The following is a 19,179-nucleotide window of genomic DNA, read 5'->3' as shown; positions in this document are numbered from 1 at the left end:
CTTCAACTTTGGAAAACACTTCAATTTCTAAAGGACAGCTTTACCAGGTAGAGTATACTTGGTTGGCATTGTTTTCTTTTAGCACTTTAAATATATCATCCCACTCCATTTTGCCCTGCCAGGTTTCTGCTAAAAAATCTCTTTATAGTCTTATGGGGATTCCCTTGTATGCAGCAAGTAGATTTTTCTCTTATTACTTTTAAGATTTGCCCCTTGTCTTTAACTTTTGACAGTTTAATTATAACATGCCTTGGTGGTAGCAAATGGCAAGAGTTTTTTATGGCTGAATAGTATTTCATTGTATACATATATACCACATTTCCTTTATTTGGTCATCCATTGATTGGCACTTAGGTTGTTTCCATATCTTAGCTATTGTAAATAGTGCTATAGTGAACAAAGGGATGCAAAAATCTTTTCAAATTAATGTTTTTTGTTTTCTTTGGATAAGTACCTACAAGTAAAATTGGTAGATCATATGGTAGTTTTATTTTTTTGTTATTTGAGGAACCTCCATACTGTTTTCTATAAAGATGTACCAATTTACATTCCTACCAACAGTACACAAGGGTTGCCTTTTCTCCACATCCTTCCAACATTTTTTATTTCTTCTCTTCTTCATAATAGCCATTCTAACAGGTGTGAAGTGATATTTATTATGGTTTTGATTTGCATATTCCTGATGATTAGTGATTTTGAGCATCTTTTCATGTGCCTGTTGTCCATCTGTATATCGTCTTTGGAAAAATGTCTATTCATATCCTCTACCCATTTTTTACAATAAAAGTGTCTGTTTTTGCTATTCCGTTGTATGAGGTTTCTATTTATTTTGGATTATAACCCCTTATCAGATATATGATTTGCAAATATTTTCTCTCATTCAGTAGGCTTTCTTTTCATTTTGTTGGTGATTTCTTTTGTTGTGCAGAAGCTTTCTAGTTTGAAGGAGTCCCACCTATATATTTTTGCTTTTGTTGCTTCTGCTTTTTGAGTTATATCTAAAAAATAATTGCCAAGACCAATGTCAAGTAATTAATATTTTAAAAATATGAAAAATTGATGGAGGGGAAACAAAAGGAATAAACTATTTCAAAAATATCAATTTACTAAGAAATACAATGGACAGGGAGAAAACATAATGGAATAAATTCTTACTGCATACTTTTTAAATTACATGCTTATGAATTTCATTATGTCAGAAATATTTCAGACAACCGTAGCATGCATTCCTGCAAAATACCATGAAAATTCTATGATGGTGAAAAGTGTTAAGATAGGAGTTTTCATGTCTTTCTCCCTGATAGAAATGAAATACTCCTAAAGAATTCTTTTTTAAAAAATATGAGAAAAATTTATAAATAGCTATTAGTCTGGATTAGAACTTTTATGTATCAGGAAACAGCATAGTTTAATGCCTTTTTAATGATATATCAGTCTGACATGCCCGTTGAAGTTCAATCAGTTACACTGATTTTTTTTTTTTAAGTAAGGCAATGATTTTGTTCCCCATGGCAGAATTACTAGAGGTTCTTTATTGCTAAAGTATTAGTTCTTTTTTTCTAATTGGTGTCAATAGACATGCTGACATGACATGCCCATCATGAAAACCTGTTTGATAATCACTTATTTTATTTTCATTGTTTCTATCTAGTATATCTTAGATGAAACTGAGAGATTGTATACATTCTGAATAAGAGGATTTTGCTGATTTAGAATTCCCTTTTCGGTGCCATATATACTAACCTGCATTTCTTCTGCCTTATTGTGAACAGGGAGTTTTTCGTTTTGGTTTCCTAATTATCTAGCACATGCTGACATATGATAGAAATTCAGTAAATAAGTTTGGGGTCAAAATAACTGACAACCAGATGGCAATTAGAATCAGTTCAGTACCACTTATTTGTGGAGACTACTGTGTGCACATCTAGTTACGGTAGGCAAATCTAAACAATTCAGTGTCATGTAGTAGTAAGGACATGAATGTGACGGAATTGGTCCAGTCTCCAAGGTTTTTCCTTACCTATAAGGAAATGGGGACTCATAATTGTTGAATCATCTGTTGAGGGATAACAAGGCAGTTCTATTTCTATGTTTTCAAGTTTCTCCTGGAGATAGTATTAATTCAGGTTCTCTAAGATACTGTGCCAGAAGATCCCCAAGTTTACTCCCAGCTCTGATGATTCCTTAGAAGGACTCACAGGAATCAGCATATGGTCATACTCAAGACTAAGATTTATTACAGTGAAAGGATACAAAGCAAAGCCAGCAAAGGAAACAGGCAAATGGCATGAAGTCCGGAAGAAACCAGCACAGTTTTCCAGTCTTCTCGTAGTAGAAGCACACAGCCATGAGCTGGGACTTGAAGTGTGGAATGTTCCCTACCAGAAAAGCTCATCAGAGACTCAATGCCCATGGTTTTCACTGGGAGCTGGTCATATAGGCGGCCTCTACCTAGTGCATACCAAAATTCCAGAACTAAAGCAGATGTTCAGCATTACCATATTGTTTGCACAGTTTGGATACTCAGCTAAGAAGCACTCTCATAAGTTCCAGAAATGATAGGAGCCTTCCCAAAGTCCAAGTTCTCAGAAACCAGCAAAGAGCCATTGTAAGGACATCAATCTCTGGACTGCTATGAACTCTTCTACACAGATGTGCAGATGCAATGTTCCTAAGAGGCAATACTTGAGGAACATATAGTATCTTCCAAGTAACCAATGACTTACCAAACAAGTCATGATAAACTCTATTAATATCCCACTGGGGATTATTTTAGAGACTTAACTATGTAGAGAGTCACTTAAACTGCCCTTGAGAAATCTCACTCTTAAAATTCAAAACCACCATAAATTGGAAGTGCTCTCTGCCCTCCCTCTCTTCAAGATCCAGCTTAAAATATATATGGTTGCCTCATAATTAGACCAACCTATGTGGCATCTGTGACAGTGGTTAGATCAATTAGTGATGGTTTTGAGGGTCTGGTCATTAAAGGAGGAGAACACTGATCATTTTTTCTTTTTGTTCTCTATGTATTTCAGAACTCCAATTCAAGAGAAGGGTCATATAAAACCATACTCAAAGTTTTTGCTTTATAATTCCCAGTGGGCTTGCTTCTTGAATAATAACAAGGAAGAAACCTATTTGGCTACACTTGGTACCCCAGGTAGCTGAGAAATAGCTGAGTTGCAGTCTTGGCCTCTTATTGGATAACTAAATACCTTCTAGAATTCAGCATACTTTGATAGAACTCTTCCATTATTCTTCACTTCCTACGTAAGGAGTCAGGATATTTATATTATGAATTGAGAATTTGTAAATTGTCCTTGGCAATGTTGACATATAACCTGATTGGCATTTTCAAATTATTAAGGACTCCAAAGGTCTGCTGATGCTATGGCACGAGAGCTTCAAGCTGCTGCTGTATAAAGAGAATCTAGGTATATTTACACAGGCCAGCCACAGTTCCCCATACCCTGAGTTAAGTAATGGAGAAGATGAAATGCCAGCATGATGATACACAGGGCCACTTTGCTAACCTCCTTAGAGAGAATTAGCAGTATGAGGAACCTAAGAATTCACATGGAATTTTTGTGAAATTGCTCCACCTTCTCAAACAGGCAGTGAAAGCATGATTAAGCTTCAGTATTTTCAGCACAATGCTATTATGATTATCCTCAACAGCGTATTTCAAGACCCTGTTCTCTACCCAGAGGGAGTTTTCTACCTGTAAGGTACTACTAATTTACCTAGCATATTGTACAGTGGAGCAAAACCTAAACCAAAGGTCTCTAAAAGTTAATCCTAGAGAATTAGTGGGCAACATCATACACAGTCTTAGAGGCACAAAATGAAGCCAAGGATAGGCCAATCACTTAGTGATGCCAAAGCTATATAGGATAGAAATTCAGAACTAGCAGGAATAAGTGATACAAGAGATCATAATGAAAAGAAATATGTGACCCAGTGTGTTGTTACTTGCAAATAGTATCTTCACCTTTTAGGAGAGCTTTCTAGGTTTCTCTGCAGTACATTTTAAAGATGCTCTCCTACACTTGAGCCCTAAAAAATGTGATATGTATCAATTAAGTGCTCTTGCAAAAAACCATTATCCAACCAGTTGGCAGAGAAGTTCAGAAGCATTTGTTGTTGTCTAAAGAGAGAATAAAGACAGTCTCTTGAAAACATTCTTCTTCCTCTCTAATCTCCCTTTTTCCTTCCTTATTTTTTCATAACTTATGCCAGCCCACATGTGGGTGTGGAACTAGCCTGTTCCATGTCTCTGCCCCTCCTACCAGTCTTGATATGGCTTCTTTGTATTTTCAATTATAGAACCTCTTTTTAGCTAGATTTCAGGCAGTTGTGAATAATGGTTCTTTTACAGTTTTGTTGTAATTTTGATGTGGTTGTGGGGAGATATGAATATCATATTTACCTACTCTGCCATCTTGACCAGAAGTCCTAAAAGATTTCAAATACTTTTAAATACCAGAGTGCTTTTCCTTTTTCTTATGATTAAACTAGTGGCCCAGTGCATGGATTCATGCACATTGAAAGGAAATTAAATTGGAAGGTGGCCGGCGGGGTGGGACTGGGTGAGATGGGCCAGACACACCCTGGAGCCAACCTCCTGTGGTCCCTCCCTGGCCAGCCACACCTGGGGCGGGGCTGCGGCTTGAAGGGCACCTGCGGAGTGAATGGGGTCTCTCTGGTAAGTGGGGTCCCTGGGCTTGGCCTGTGGGGATCGGGCCGAAACTGGCTCTCCGACATCCCCTGAGGGGTCCCTGAGTGTGAGAAGGCACTCTACAAAGCTGCTGTAGTACAGGGTGTGGAACACAAACACAAGTGTGCAGTAAACCAGTTTCAGACTGACAGTGCCCCACCAACAACATAAGCCATGGCCGAAGGTGAAATCATGTGGCCCCGTTGAGGAATCAGGCTCCCTCCTCTCTGGTTCAAGGAGCAGCTCAGCAGCTCCTGCGTTGAGCGTCTGCCCCCTGGCGGTCAGTGCACATCATACCTACCAGACAATAAGGCAGTTGAACAGTTGGATGGTCTCTTAGCCTTTAATATATAGAGATTATAGAATTTTAGAACTGGAAAGTATAAGAGGGGTTGTCTTATCCATTCTCCTTGCTTTTTAGAATTGGGAAGATGGGGCCCAAACTGGTTTTATGACATGCTTCAGAACTGAAAATCCAAACTGGAGCTCATGTCTCTAGACCAGTACTCCACCAATACCATGCTGTTATTTTCCTCATTTTTAGGTACAGAGATTATTGTGGAAACCAGGGTTGATGGGAGACATCAGACAGTAGATTTTCTGATTCCAATTTTGTCTTTAGGTGGAGTCCACAAAATACTCAGAACTCTGAGTCCTGCATAAAAGAAATACAGAACTCATTTAATGTTTCATTTGTGAAAACTATGTGTTGTGATTATAAGCATATATTCTCCTCTGTGGATGATCCTGCCAGTAATTAGGAAGAGCTTGAAATTCAAATGTTTTGCAACACTATTGCTATAACAGGAGAATTCCTCTTATTTCTCATCCAACTTACTTTAAAAAAAAATAATAACCTAAGAAGTTCAACCAAAATAGGTGATAGCCCTGTACCAATATTCACTTCATCACCTTTGATTTATTGCCAAGAGATTCTTTTAAAAGAACAGAGTATGTGAACAACATTGCCAGGCAATTTAGTGCAGGGAGAAGAGCACCATTTGCCTTTCTAGTCTCAAGCCTCTCATAATATAAGCATGAGTAAAAGCATCTGTTGAATAGACATTCCTGGCATATTCTTTTAATAACTGCCAGACCCTCCTGAGGCAAAACTTTATTCTGAACTCTTATTTTATGACTACATGTATGGTCCAAGGGAATAAGAGTCAAATAGTTGTTAGGGAAATGTTAGAGACAAAAATCTCCATGTGGATACTGAGCAGACCATCCAGTTGTAGGAACCTGTGTATCCAACTGTCAAGTGTCTGAAGTAGAGGAACTGTGATGCTCAAATAAACTGTTGTCCAATCTAGAAGCTCTGAAATAATAAAGTGCTTGCCTATATTCTCAATTTAACTGATTATATAAAATATCCCATGTTCTTTATTAATGCCTAGCATGTATTATATTCTCAAATAATGTTTGTTAACTAAATGAGTACATGAATTTATTTTATGGTACTTCTATACTTTTTTTAAAAATGTTAATGATACAAGCTTATTATATAATTGTCTTTTCTTTTGTTAGTCACCATTGTTTACAGACAGTTTATCTTTAATTTTCAGAAACTCTAAATTAATAGGGCTTACTTGGCATAGTTTTATTTTCAAAGACTCGGTAGATAGTACAGATAAGGAATAATCATTTTTATTTTCTTATACTCCTGCCTCATTCCAGAAAAAAAGTAACTAACAGAGCTACCCATAGCCTATTTTCAGTAAATTGTGATCTAGCATAATCTCTATGCTTCATTGTTTCCTCAGTTGGTTTATTTTCTTTCTTAGGTACTAGATATTGGAATAGTAAAATTTTCTACATATAATATAAGCTCACCTCACTTAACCAAAGAGAAGTGGGCTTAAATAATATTTTGTAAAGTAAGTCAAATATTCTGAAAAACAAATTATAATAAGCTATAATTTTTTCTGACAAGGTGTCTTCATTCTTTGGTGAGCTCCAATAACTTCCATCCCCAAACTACCAAGAAAAGATTTATAACTCAGCACAAAGGGAAAGAGATGACTATCTCATTCCAGATGCTATTTCAGAGTCTCCGTCAGGTTGGATTTGGGATACATCCCAAATGCTATTTTCTTGTACTTGGGACCTGGGAGCCAATCCCCAGAAACCACATATATGCAAGGAACAAATTCTTCCCTTTTAGAAAACAGGATAAAACATTCTGTTTATCCTAACAATGCTAACACTCATTACCCAGCTATTAAAAGTAGGTTTCGGGTGTGTACCTTAGTAACCACACTACTATGACAGTTATATCTTGTGTTCATCAAACATAAGAGAACAGTGAATACAGGTAGGAATTCCCCATGTTTTTCCACAACCTCAGGCTTTGATTAAAAATGGAATCTGCCCTTGTTTACTAGTTCAGACATAGTCTACCTTAGTGATTTCCAATTTTTCCAACAATGAAGGTAGTTTTTACAGACCAGCAAGTAGTAGTTGTGCTTTTGTGTAATTAGAATACTCTCAGCACCTCACTGACACTTTGCAGTAATTCCAGGGCCCTCAGTGGTTAGAGCGCCACAGTTAGGGATGAACTACAAGCACAGTTGGGGTATTGCAGAAGAAGTAGACTGCTGGGATGGCATTTTACTACAGGGTATTATAGGAAGCAACATTTTTGAAAAGAGGACAAGGAAGTATCATTGGGAGAAGTCAAACTGATACAGGCCCGCTAAATCTCAACAATCCCTGTATGAAGCACTTAATCCGTTATAATCCAGTGTGCTGGACTAAATGGCTGGGCTTTCATACTCTAATTCAAGTAGTCATTGTATATGGGCCACCCTGAGAAGAGTATGCCTTTGATCAAGAAGGCCCTCCAAAACTAGGCAAACTTTGAAGCTGATGACAGCTTGGGCAAGACATTCTCTTTTGAAGGAGTCTCTGGGTGGCCCATCTTGGTGTTCATCACACTTTACTCCTTGTGTCTTTTGGACCCACTTCTCCATAACCTTTCAGGATGCTGCTCCTTTTAAGGTTCTGGTGGATTTTCTTCCAGAGGAAAACGTAAGAGTTAGTGGTATAAACTATAGCACCTAATTCTGCAGTTGATTTTAGGTACACAAATAATATCAATCTTCTCCTCCTTTCCAATGATCAGAGTAAATTAACTGTGCCAAGATGGGACTTTTTTTTTTCCTTTTTGCTCTTGGTGCCTGGCTGGATACAGGGAACTTGAAGTGCTCAGGAGGCAGCCGTAGAACTCTTACTGTGTCACCTGGTGAAATGTGTCCTCTTTGGAGAACAGGGCCTACATCCTGAAGAGCTCACATTTTGTGGGAATGGAAAGTAGAGGGTCTCCCACCAAGACAGGAGTTACAGTAGGTAGGACTAATTCTGCTTCTATGCCTTGGTTCCAAAACCAATAAATATTTCCTATTGAAGATACAGTACCATATAAATACCTTTAATTCAATGTACTTTTTCATCCTATGGAATGGTGCTCTGTCCTCATTAAGTATAACCTCCTTATTGGCCGTTTATCTCCACCTTTCCAGTGCTCTTTTGGGTTGAAAGCTTCCTGTTGTCATGTGATCTTTTAGATCCCATGGAAATAAGCCCTCTTCCACACTTTAATTACTAAATGGGGTTTGTGGTCTGACACGTTTTGGAGATCCTGTTCGGTAGATTAGACACTTTGTAAACCCTCACATCCTGCTGCTAATTGAAGCCTGAGTGTGAGAAATATCCCATTCCCACAGTATATGTGATATCTATTGGAATAAATCTTTGACCCTTCCAGAGTGAACTTGCCCACAGTATCTGTTTGGCCTTCTGAAGAATGGCAGCATATCACAGCTCCATGTTGTTCTCTGCTGTTGGCAGTTTGGATATTCAGTGGCAGCAGTGATTAATTTGGCCTTGATAAACAGGAACCCAGGATGTCCGGGCCCATGAACTTCCATCTCTCCAAGCATGTCCCTTCTCTTCATATGGCAATCCTCTAGCACTGAGGTGACTGCTGACCAAGACTTGCTGATGTCAACTTCCTATGTCATTCCATTTCTTTCCAAGTACTCATCCATTATTGATCATTTCTGGTAGGTGTTAATATTTGATAGAAAAATCTTTGCACTTTTTGTCTAATATGCCCATCCGCATGTCTTTCTCAAACCTTGTCCCCAGTCTTACAATATTCTTCCTTTCATGGGCCTACCCAACCAGCGGAGTCACTTACAAATACCCATTAATCTGTACATACTCTAATTTTAAGCCACTGCTCCTTGCCACAAAGTGAAGCACTGCCAGGAACTCTGCCCATTAAAAAGATGTCCCTTTGCCACTGTCTTTCTAGGCACCCCCGAGTGAAATTATAGTCAGCCTCCATCTATTTTCAGTTTGTACCTATATGCTAGTGTCTTCATCAGCTCAGGCTGCTGTAATGCAATGCCACAGACTGGGTGGCTTCAATAACATTTATTTCTTACATTTCTGGAGTCAGGAACTCCACAATCCAGGTATAGTGACAAACTTATATCCAAACACACAGAAGCTACTGAAATTGTTGTTAGTGGTCACCACCAACCTTCTACTTGCCAAATTCTATGACTGTGTCTCAATGCTGGTCCTTCTCAACCCTGCCCATATAACACTGATTTCTCTCTCCTTGAAACACTTCTCTCCCTTAACTTTCTTTGCACATTCCTCATTCTCCTTCTGACTCTATTTTCTTTCCTCTTTTATTTCTTGTCCCCAAAGAATCTTCATTAAGATTCTCTCCTGTTCCTCATCTGTTATTGCTGTATATACTACATCATTACGATTTTTCTATGGACTTATGAAGTAATAGTTCAAGATAGACTCTTAATAATCATAACTGTCTCATGGCTAATTCTTCATCTTTTATTTAACACTGGTCTCTCCCTTGAGGTGGTGTTTTCATTGTAATACGATTGTCGTAAGAGTCATTACACTTAACCTGGACTGTTTCTGACTACATACCTATTTTCTGTTTTTCTCATCTCTACACAGTGAATACAATTTTGTCATTCCTCCTTTACTCAAACAAACAATAGTTTTTCTACAAAGACAAATTCTTCTGTAAATACCACAAACACAAATTTCTCTGTTGACATTCAAAACCCTTAATAGTATATCACCAATATGTTTATATCAGTCTCTTCCTTGTACATATTCTGTATCTCAAACAATCTGCATTTGTTTGATGTTGCTAAGTGTTTTACCACTTGCTACCTTCCACCTTTTGTTCAAATCATTCCATTTTGAATATACTTCCAACATTTCATCTCGTCAACAGTAAGCCATACCTCAAATACTGCCTTCTCTGTAAAGCCCTTCCTTATGTTCTCAACAGGATATAATATCCCCTGCCTTTGCATTATATAGCATTTTACTTTTTCTTCTCTTAACTTAGAGAAAATATGAATTTACCTTACCTAACTTATTAGATTATGAATTCCTTTATATATTTACTCTTCTTTGCATCCAGGGTCTATGGGATGGGCATATAAATATGTGTTTAATATAACTTTCTTCATATTATTTTGCATTTATTGAACAAGTTGATTTGTGACCTAAATCAGAAATGGTTCTGTGCTTTTTATGCCAGCTATGTGAGGTCTGCTTGGTGCTTTCTTCTATTTTATATCTCTTTGTTGAAGTGCTCACTGTGTTTATCCATTCTTCTCCCAAGTTTGTGACCATTACTTTAAACTCTTTATCAGGTAAATTACTTATTTCCATTTCATCGAGTTTCTTTTCTAGAATTTTATCTTCTTATTTCCTTTTTTTAAATTAAATCTTTATTGTTGAAAATATTACATATGTCTCCTTTTTCCCCCATTTGAACATATTCCTGTGTTTCTACATTTTACTTGACTCTCTCTGTTTGTTCTTATGTATTAGGCTAAAGAGCTACCACTCCAGTCTTGAAGGAGTAGCTGTGTGTAAGGGATTCACTTATTGTTCAACCTTGCCTTAGCTCTCAGTTGTCTGCCGAACCCTCCTGATTATCAGTCTCAGCACCCTGATTTACTCTTTATCAGTCCCAGTTGCTGAGAGTGTGCCAAGACCTGTTCGTGTTCCAAAGGGAGGGGCCTCAGTCAGCACATAGTTTCAAATTGATTGGAAGCCACTCTCAGGCAGCAGCCTTCAAAGTTTGCAAAAATATGTGGTCCTATGAAACCACAGTGATAAATCCTGCTGGCCTCCAGACCCGGTGATCTGGAGGTATCCTCTAGGCAACCGTTGCAAAAATTGGGCTTCCAGTGAGTGTAGAAGCTCCTTTCCGGGTGGGATCAGTGAACTGTAGCAAGGCCAAGTGAGACTGCAAAGTTGGTGTCCCCTGGCTATGTTTCCTGCGACCAGCTCTATAGCCTCTGGGTGTGTGGCAAACTTGAAACCTGCTCCTGATGCCAAAGCTCCAGGACAAGTAAACAGGCCTCATCACAGGGAGAATGCGTGTGTTTCAGCCTGCTGCCTGTGCAGTGTCCTGGGGTGGTAGCCTGTGAAGAACTGTCTCTCCGGTTGTCTGAGTCCCATGGGTGAAGGGGGTCAAGAGGTACAAACTCCCCATCATAAAATAAATGCCATGGGGGTGTTCTGAATGACATGGTAACTATAGTCAATAATATTGTATTGCATAATTAAAAGTAGCTGAGTAAATGTTCTCATCACAAGAAAAATATTTTGTAACTTGGTACGGTGATGGATAGTAACTAGACTTATTGCTGTGATAATTTTACAATGTATACAAATATTGAATCATTACATTGTACACCTGAAACTAATATAATATTATATGTCAGTTATACATCAATTTAAAAAGAAAAACTGTGAATACATCACTTTTTATAAAATTTACTGGATTATAAATCCCACAAAAACAGGGACTATGTTTGAATTTGAAACTCAGTGCCTTTCAGCACAGGGCCTGTCACACATTAGACATTCATATAGATCTGTTTTCAATAGATTAATTAATTCTGATGTGAAGTCAAAGGCTGGACACCTATAGTAGAGAGAATTTTACTCTAAGATAAATTTTAGGATTGGTTAGAATGGGAAATAATGATTTCAGATTATTTAAAACAAGATGCTATATGAGCAATGCAGTATATGTATATTTTTTTTCTAAAAGGGACCTGTTGGTTTACCTGGAGAAGTTGGGATGATTGGAATCATTGGTGAAAAGGTAATTTATTTCATTATTTTGTTCAGTAGTGACACTGTTAAGCTATACTTAAAAGATAGGCATTCATATGATATATTTAAGGTTAATTAAAAATCACTCATAATTTCAAACACATTACCTATACTGAACCTTTTAAATATTTTGAAATACAGCTACTAGCATATACAGGGTATCCCCAAAATGTGTATGCAGTTTGAATGATTATAAATTCGGTGTTTATTAACATACAGTTCATTTTCAATTTTTAAAAGAATCTACAGAAATGAATAAGGTTTTTTTGCTCAATGTCTGTCTTCAAACCAATGACCATTCTGCTCCAGGCACTGCTGATAATGCGAAGCAATGAAATCACAAACATCAAAAATCATTTCATTTGGTATTTGTGTGTCCTCAATTCATTGACTGTTGCCAGTTTTGTACCATAAACTTTGTCTTATGTATCCCCATAAAAAGAAAGTCTATTGGCATTTTAGGATAAATTTTCTTTATTCAAAGCTTAGTCTGGCTTCACCCATTTTTTCAAATCAGTTAAACCTGAAAAGGAGTGAAAGTTAAGTGAGTTATCAGCTGTTAAAGTATTTACATTTTGGGAGGACACCCTATAAGTTTCTTTTTTTAACCTTTATTGTTGAAAATATTACATAGGTCCCCCTTTTCTCCCATTAACCTCTTCCAGCCCTCTCCAGTCCCCTCCTGAGGCAACCCCATTGTCTGTGTCCATGGATTATACATAAATGCATACAAGTTCATTGGTTGATCTCTTCCTACCCATCATCCCCTGACTATATGTTCTAAGTTTTAAATTTTTGGTTAAAATGCAAAATTTAAAAAAAAAATATTAGAAATTACAATAATGTATGCATGTAAGTTATGATTCAAATGGACAATTTTTCTTTCTAGGTGTAGCTCAGTCATGACTAATTAACCTGCCTCAATGTTTTTCTTATCTCTTTGTATTAAAAGGGAGAGCGTGGAAATCCAGGTCCAGTAGGTCCCCAGGGAGAGAAGGGTGCTATGGTAAGAGCTCAATGATTTGAAAGATATATTTCCAAAGAACATAATAAAGTTGAGGCATTCCAGAAGTAGAATTATCTTGGGTGCAATTTAAGTAAGTGAAAAATGCTATTGTATAGTAAATTACCATTAGAATTTTCTTCTCCTTTAAACAGTTTACCTTTTAGAATGCTGTATGAAAGGTAAAAATCTTTCAAATCAGATGGCTTGATCAGATATTTTTAAATGTGACAGAAACTAAAACAAATGATTATTATCAATACAAGAATCTTGCTTTCAGAAAATATATTGTAATGGCACATAATACTGTCTATAGTTTTATTTTACCTAAGTTATTCTTTAATGTTTTGACTTCTATATTATCAGAAAAGCAGTATAGGGTTTGTTGTTGTTGTTCTTTAAAACTATCTCTAGTTGTTGTCAGCTAGGAAATTTAACATAACCATAGACTAATCAAATTTAGGAATTATTTCCTCCTAAAACATTCCCTAAATCAGTATCAATAGCATAGAGGGTGTGGTCCTCCTAAAATTGGGTAGCCAGAATATTTGTACACATTGGCACTCATTAATTATTAAATTCCATGTCCTCTGAAAATTATGTGATTTCATAATCTATATAACATAAACTTCAGAAGATAAATGAATATTCTCTTCTCGATAGGTTATAATATGTGATTTTGACTAGTCAATTTCTTTTCCAGGCAAAGCATTTCTAATAAAAGGATACACAGCTTTTATGTAATTACTAGAGGCCCCGTGCACGAAAATTCGTGCACTCGGGGGGCGCCCCTCAGCCTGGCCTGCACCCTCTCACAATCCGGGACCCCTTGGGGGATGTCCACCTGCCAGCTTAGGCCTGCTCCCCAGGGGATCGAGCCTAAGCTGGCAGTCACACATCCCTCTGGCAGCCCAGGAGCCCTCGGGGAATGTCCAATTAACGGCCATTAGTCGGACATCCTTAGTGCAGCTGCAGAGGCTAGAGAAGCTCCTGACATTGCCACTGCGCTGGCCAGCCATGAGCCAGCTTCTGGCTGAGCTGTGCTCCCCCTTTGGAAGCACACTGACCACCAGGGGGCAGCTCCTGCATTGAGCGTCTGCCCCCTGGTGGTCAATGTGCATCATAGCGACTGATCGTTCCTGGTCATTCTGCCATTACAGTCAATTTGTATATTATATAGGATTTTTTTTATTTCTATTGTCTATCTGTGGAACATTTCCTGTAGCCTCTTATATCTAGGATAAGAAAGATCAGATCATCGCTTTTTATTACTACTTATAATTTACTGGTTTTTCTTTAATGAAAATAATTAGGTATAATGGAGAGTTTATGTCTTTTATATTTTTATTCAAATTATAGGGATATCCAGGTCCTCCTGGGGTCCCAGGACCCGTGGGTCCACCTGGCTTACCTGTAAGTACAGAAAAGATTTTATATCCCTTCTAGAATGTCTGTTTAAATTTAAACCCATCATTTTGGTTATTCTATGTTTTTATGCAAAATAAGTAATGTGTAAAACTGATGGAGGCTGTCTCTCTCCCCAGTCAAAGCAAAGCACTCTAGAATACGTCATGGTGTCTTGAACTTCCTCGCCTCTTCTTATTACATAAGCTTCTGCCCGCTTCTAATAGTATAACCAGTTTCAATTCTGCTACCTAAAACTAAAAAAACATTTAAACTTTCTTTTGAATAACCACATATAAGAAAACAGGGTCAGTCGTCAGATTAGAAGTGAGACCAATTAGATATACAAATCACAAGCATAAGTTCCAATGTTTTGTTTTGTTTTGTTTTGTTGTGTGTGTATGTGTGTGTGTGTATGGGTTTTTTTAAGGAATTTGCAAGTATTTTCAACCAAACACAATTTATAGAGAATATACCTTTATTAAACAAAACTGGAGTTTTTCAAAATACTCTGTTTTTGCTTAGAGAAAGAAAATGAAATCTTGTCTATTAAGGGATAATGTTTGCTTATCAAAATTTAATAGTGTTTGTGAACTTAAATATGAAAGATTTATGATCCCCTAAGCAAAACTATTCTTATGAGAAATAGTTTATGCTATTTTGTGAAGATTCTTTTTTGTAGATAATCCCCATTTTACAGTATAGTGAAAGATGTGGTGTTGACTTCTGTAATTAGGAATACTAATCTAGGGACACAATTGCCAATCTTTTTACTAACATCAGAAAATAAATAAATTTGAGATCTTGTAGAAGTTTATTGGTTTTATTTACCTAATGTTATATAGATAAATAAAATTTGTTTTCTAATTAAGTCTTTATTGAAGACTATAAGGCATAAAAATAATTCATTGTAATTGACTTAATAGCAACTTAATCTTCATTACAGGCTATTTTTGTGGCATGTTAATTGGAAACATTTTGTGGCTTTTTTTATAGTAACAGAAAAAAAAATTTATCTTTGTGTTATGGGATTGTCATAAATGTCTAGAATAATGGGAAAGAAATCTTACAGTGAATGGCCATTGCTTCTTTAAGGAACCAGGCAGGGTAGACTGGTGTCTTCCTCCACTACTGATTTATGTATGTTCCTCCAGAAAACAACTCGTGAATATTAAAAGCTTCCCATTCTTTGTTCACGGGGTAAATGCCCAGAAATGAAACTACTCCAAATAGTAGGAACATCAAAGCACAATATTGGGGGAGGAAAAAATGGTACTTCTTTAACTAAAGCATATTTTTAAGGAGACTAATCAATTTTTACTGGTATATGTGTGTTTTGTTTTTTTCATTGACTTCAGAGAGAGGAAGGTAAGGGAGAGAGAGACAGAAACATCAATGATGAGAGAGAATCATGAATCTGCTACCTCCTACATGCCCCACACTAGGGATCGAGCCCACAACCCAGGCATGTGCCCTGACTGGGAATTGAACCATGACCTCCTGGTTCATGGGTCAATGCTCAACCACTGAACCACACCGGCCAGGCCAATCAATTTTATTTTAAGAATTCCCAAGGGTAATTACATGTTTTAAGAAAGGGTATAACTACTATTCTGATAACATTCCTATGAATCATATAACTGATTTTAAAATTTTCATCATGTAGGGTCATGTTGGGGCAAGAGGACCGCCTGGGAGTCAAGGTCCTAAAGGACGAAGAGTAAGTTATCTAATGAAGGAAGTTATCGTCATCTCAAAAATTACTTCCTAATGATGTGTTCCATAAAAATAACTTTATATATTCTAGATTGTGCTGAGACATTATTGGATTTTCCCCTTGTTTTCATTAAATTATGTGAAGTACCTATATTTATTGAAATAATTACTCATAATCATTTGTATTTATAAAACCATGCATTTCTGCTATGAATTCCACTAATTCATATAGAATTCTTCTTTCTTATTCCCAGCTTCCAGTTTCATTCTTTGAGGGAGCTATTAATGTGAAGATTTTTAAATAAATTCTTATTTTACTCACAAGAGGCTCACATAGCAAGGGATAGTAGCATCATAACAAAATAAGAGCAATGGGAAATGGAATGAAGTTATATGGGATGAACAAGAGGTGATATGATCATCGTGCAGAATTAAATGAAAAATCTTACTCTCTTCTTTTTAAACATTAAATCTTATTTTGTTTTTGTTTGTTTGTTTGTTTGTTTAAAGAAACAAGAACCACAATTTGTTGCATGCTTGGCACTTTTACATATACTGTATTGTCTTACTTAATACTCAAACCACCCAACACGGGGAGGCAGAATCTCAGATATTATATTTCAGACCAGGAAAGTGGGGCCCAGAGTTTCAGTATATGACCTTCTACACTCACAGAGAAATGGTACAACTAGGATTCAAACCTTAATGTGTGTGCCTCCAAAGCCTACGCCTATTCGATACTGCATAGAATATTAAGGAGTATTTTTCCCTTGATTAATTTGAAACTGTGGGCTTTAAGAATTCTTTTTTCTCCCTTGGCTGTATCTTGATTTTATAGGTAGTGGAGAAAATACTTAAAATTTCTATGAACGTGGTCTCCAACTGACAAAGGTTAAAAGCAAAACAAAAATTGCTCTTTCAGTTGGCACACGAGTGCTCCGTTTGAAATAATGGTTATAATTTCATGTCCTGTGTTTTAGGTGAGAGCACATTTGTCTTTTATTCTTTCGTTGCTAAAAAACGATTTTCCTTAGTGGGTGATAGATTTACAGCCTATAAATAATCCTGATGGCCACATCTGTTTTTAGCCCAACTGAGATTTAAAATAATAAAATAAAAAATAACGGTAGATGATCTGGGCTCACAGAATGTCATTTGGTGGTCAGTATCCTGCCAGCGCTCACTGCTTGGTCAGGTCAAATGTGTTTATTCAACTTTGTATTACTCATAGAGGGAAAGTTCAAGCAATTTCGTGACACGTGAAATAAAGAAGAAAGATTTGTGCTTTTTGCTAATTAAGTAATTGAGATCTTATTGATTATCCCATCAGAAACCATGTACTCAGGCAAGATCTGCTGCTGAACCACTTGTGCCTTCTCATAACCATATGGGACGTTGATTTGCACTGCGATTTTCTGACCTCTGTATGACCTCTGGGTAGATTATTACTGTTTCCTGATTTGCCACATTGTCCTCAACTCTCACCTCCTCAAGGATCTATTTTCCTTTCACCCTACAGATACATTTTCCTGATTCTTTCCCCAAATGGCTTCTCATCGTTATTTAAAGTTCAGCCAGTACTTTTTAAACAAGGAGACTTTGTTTAGAAATAAGGCTTTTGTTTAGAACAAAAATGCATTCTTTACCGAAAAAATATTTCAGGCTATCAGTGAACATTGGGAATACAAAAAAGTACTGACAACTCAAATATTTGAGGAAGAATATACGGTAGTATTAGGAACTTCCATTCCAGCTGACACCTAGTATCTTTCTGCTTCTCCTCTCTCTCATCAGTCCTTTTCCACCATGGATATGATCTCAGCACCTTAAATTGTTCCTTCCCAGCCTAACTCACACAAAAAAAATGAAAACCTACGTCCAACCCACTAAGAGAAATTACAAGGGCATCTGGTTGGGAGTTCCTGTGCCCAGCCCTAACCTGCCACCCCAGGTGAGGAGGTGCGTATTTCCAGGACACCTGTAACCCTTTGTGGCTCACAGCTGTGTCACAGTACGCTGGAGGGGAAGCTTGCAGTGGGCGTATTTGCACTGAGACCACACAGAGAACTATCATTATGGAAGTAATGCATATATGCCCTACTGTTCTGCCTGTGATCTACTGTTAGCAAACGGACGTGTGGACTTCAGGAATGGTACGACTACTCCCCACGAAGTCTGCCTGCTCATCTGCTCCCTCCTGCCCATCCACCTGATTCTATCTAACATTTATTGATTTCCTACACTTTGTCACACAGTCTTCTTGCACCATGGGAGATTCCACGTTAACTATCCCTTAAAACTAGGTCACATACTAACTTACGATATAGGGGCTTTTGAAGTGTCATGCAATATTGGCACTTTTCCAGAAGCTAGGAAAATCTTAGGCACGCAATAATGCCTGTCATCTCAGGAAACAACCTACACAACTTAGTGTTATGAAAATTGGTTAAAGGAAATATAAATATACTGAATCTAAGTTAGATATTTTTCTGTCAATAAAGGCTATTAAATTTGTTCCTAGATATTTAGCTTATTCAAATTGATTACAAGGGTGATAGAAATGGGTTTGGAATTCTCATAAAAGTCTTCCTAAGTAAACTAGTGTGCAGTTTATATTAATGTTTTGGTTGATTATAGGTTTTTAAATTTTAATTGTAGCATTCATATAAATTGGTGGTTCTGTTTTCTATTATCTAATACATTTAGGATTATATTGATTATTCAAGAATTTGGTTAACTCCTTAAGATTACTTCCTATAATTCAGGTCCGAAACATGCTTAGTTTATGTAGCTGGGCTATCAGACTTTATTTCAGCCTTTAAAAGCCACTGATAGCTAACTTTAACTTTTCTAAAAGAGGATACAAAGATTAGATTTATTTAGCCAGGATACCTTCTCCAAGAGCTTTATAGGTAATTAGATATGATAAGGTAGGTATTAGAAAAGTAACTTTATACCCATTTAGGTGCCTATTATAATACTGTTTGTATAATTTTTAAAGCTTATTTTGTCTCGGGAGTCACAGAGGGGTAACTTCTACAACCAATATCAAAGTGAAATTTACAGATCCTGAAAAAATTAAAAATAAAAAAAGACACTGATAAAGCAAGCTTTTAGTTTGCTAACTGATCCTTAACTGAAGCTAGGG

At 36.9% G+C, this 19,179-nt stretch overlaps 1 protein-coding gene across 1 annotated transcript in view; it reads left to right on the top strand.

Moving 5' to 3' along the window:
* COL24A1 (collagen type XXIV alpha 1 chain) overlaps positions 1-19,179 on the top strand; it is a gene marked incomplete at both ends in the record, with an annotated part of 318,029 nt that overhangs the window by 175,276 nt on the left and 123,574 nt on the right. The window contains 4 exons of the mRNA XM_080655503.1: positions 11,844-11,897; positions 12,861-12,914; positions 14,271-14,324; positions 15,982-16,035. Coding sequence (XP_080511629.1) covers positions 11,844-11,897; positions 12,861-12,914; positions 14,271-14,324; positions 15,982-16,035 — 216 coding nt within the window. The remainder of the gene's footprint in view (positions 1-11,843; positions 11,898-12,860; positions 12,915-14,270; positions 14,325-15,981; positions 16,036-19,179) is intronic.

This window comes from Plecotus auritus (assembly GCF_963455305.1).
Source record: "Plecotus auritus genome assembly, chromosome: 2".
Taxonomy (NCBI): Eukaryota; Metazoa; Chordata; class Mammalia; order Chiroptera; family Vespertilionidae; genus Plecotus; species Plecotus auritus.
The sequence above is the reverse complement of the archived record's forward strand: the minus strand, read 5'-3'. Positions and strand labels throughout refer to the sequence as shown.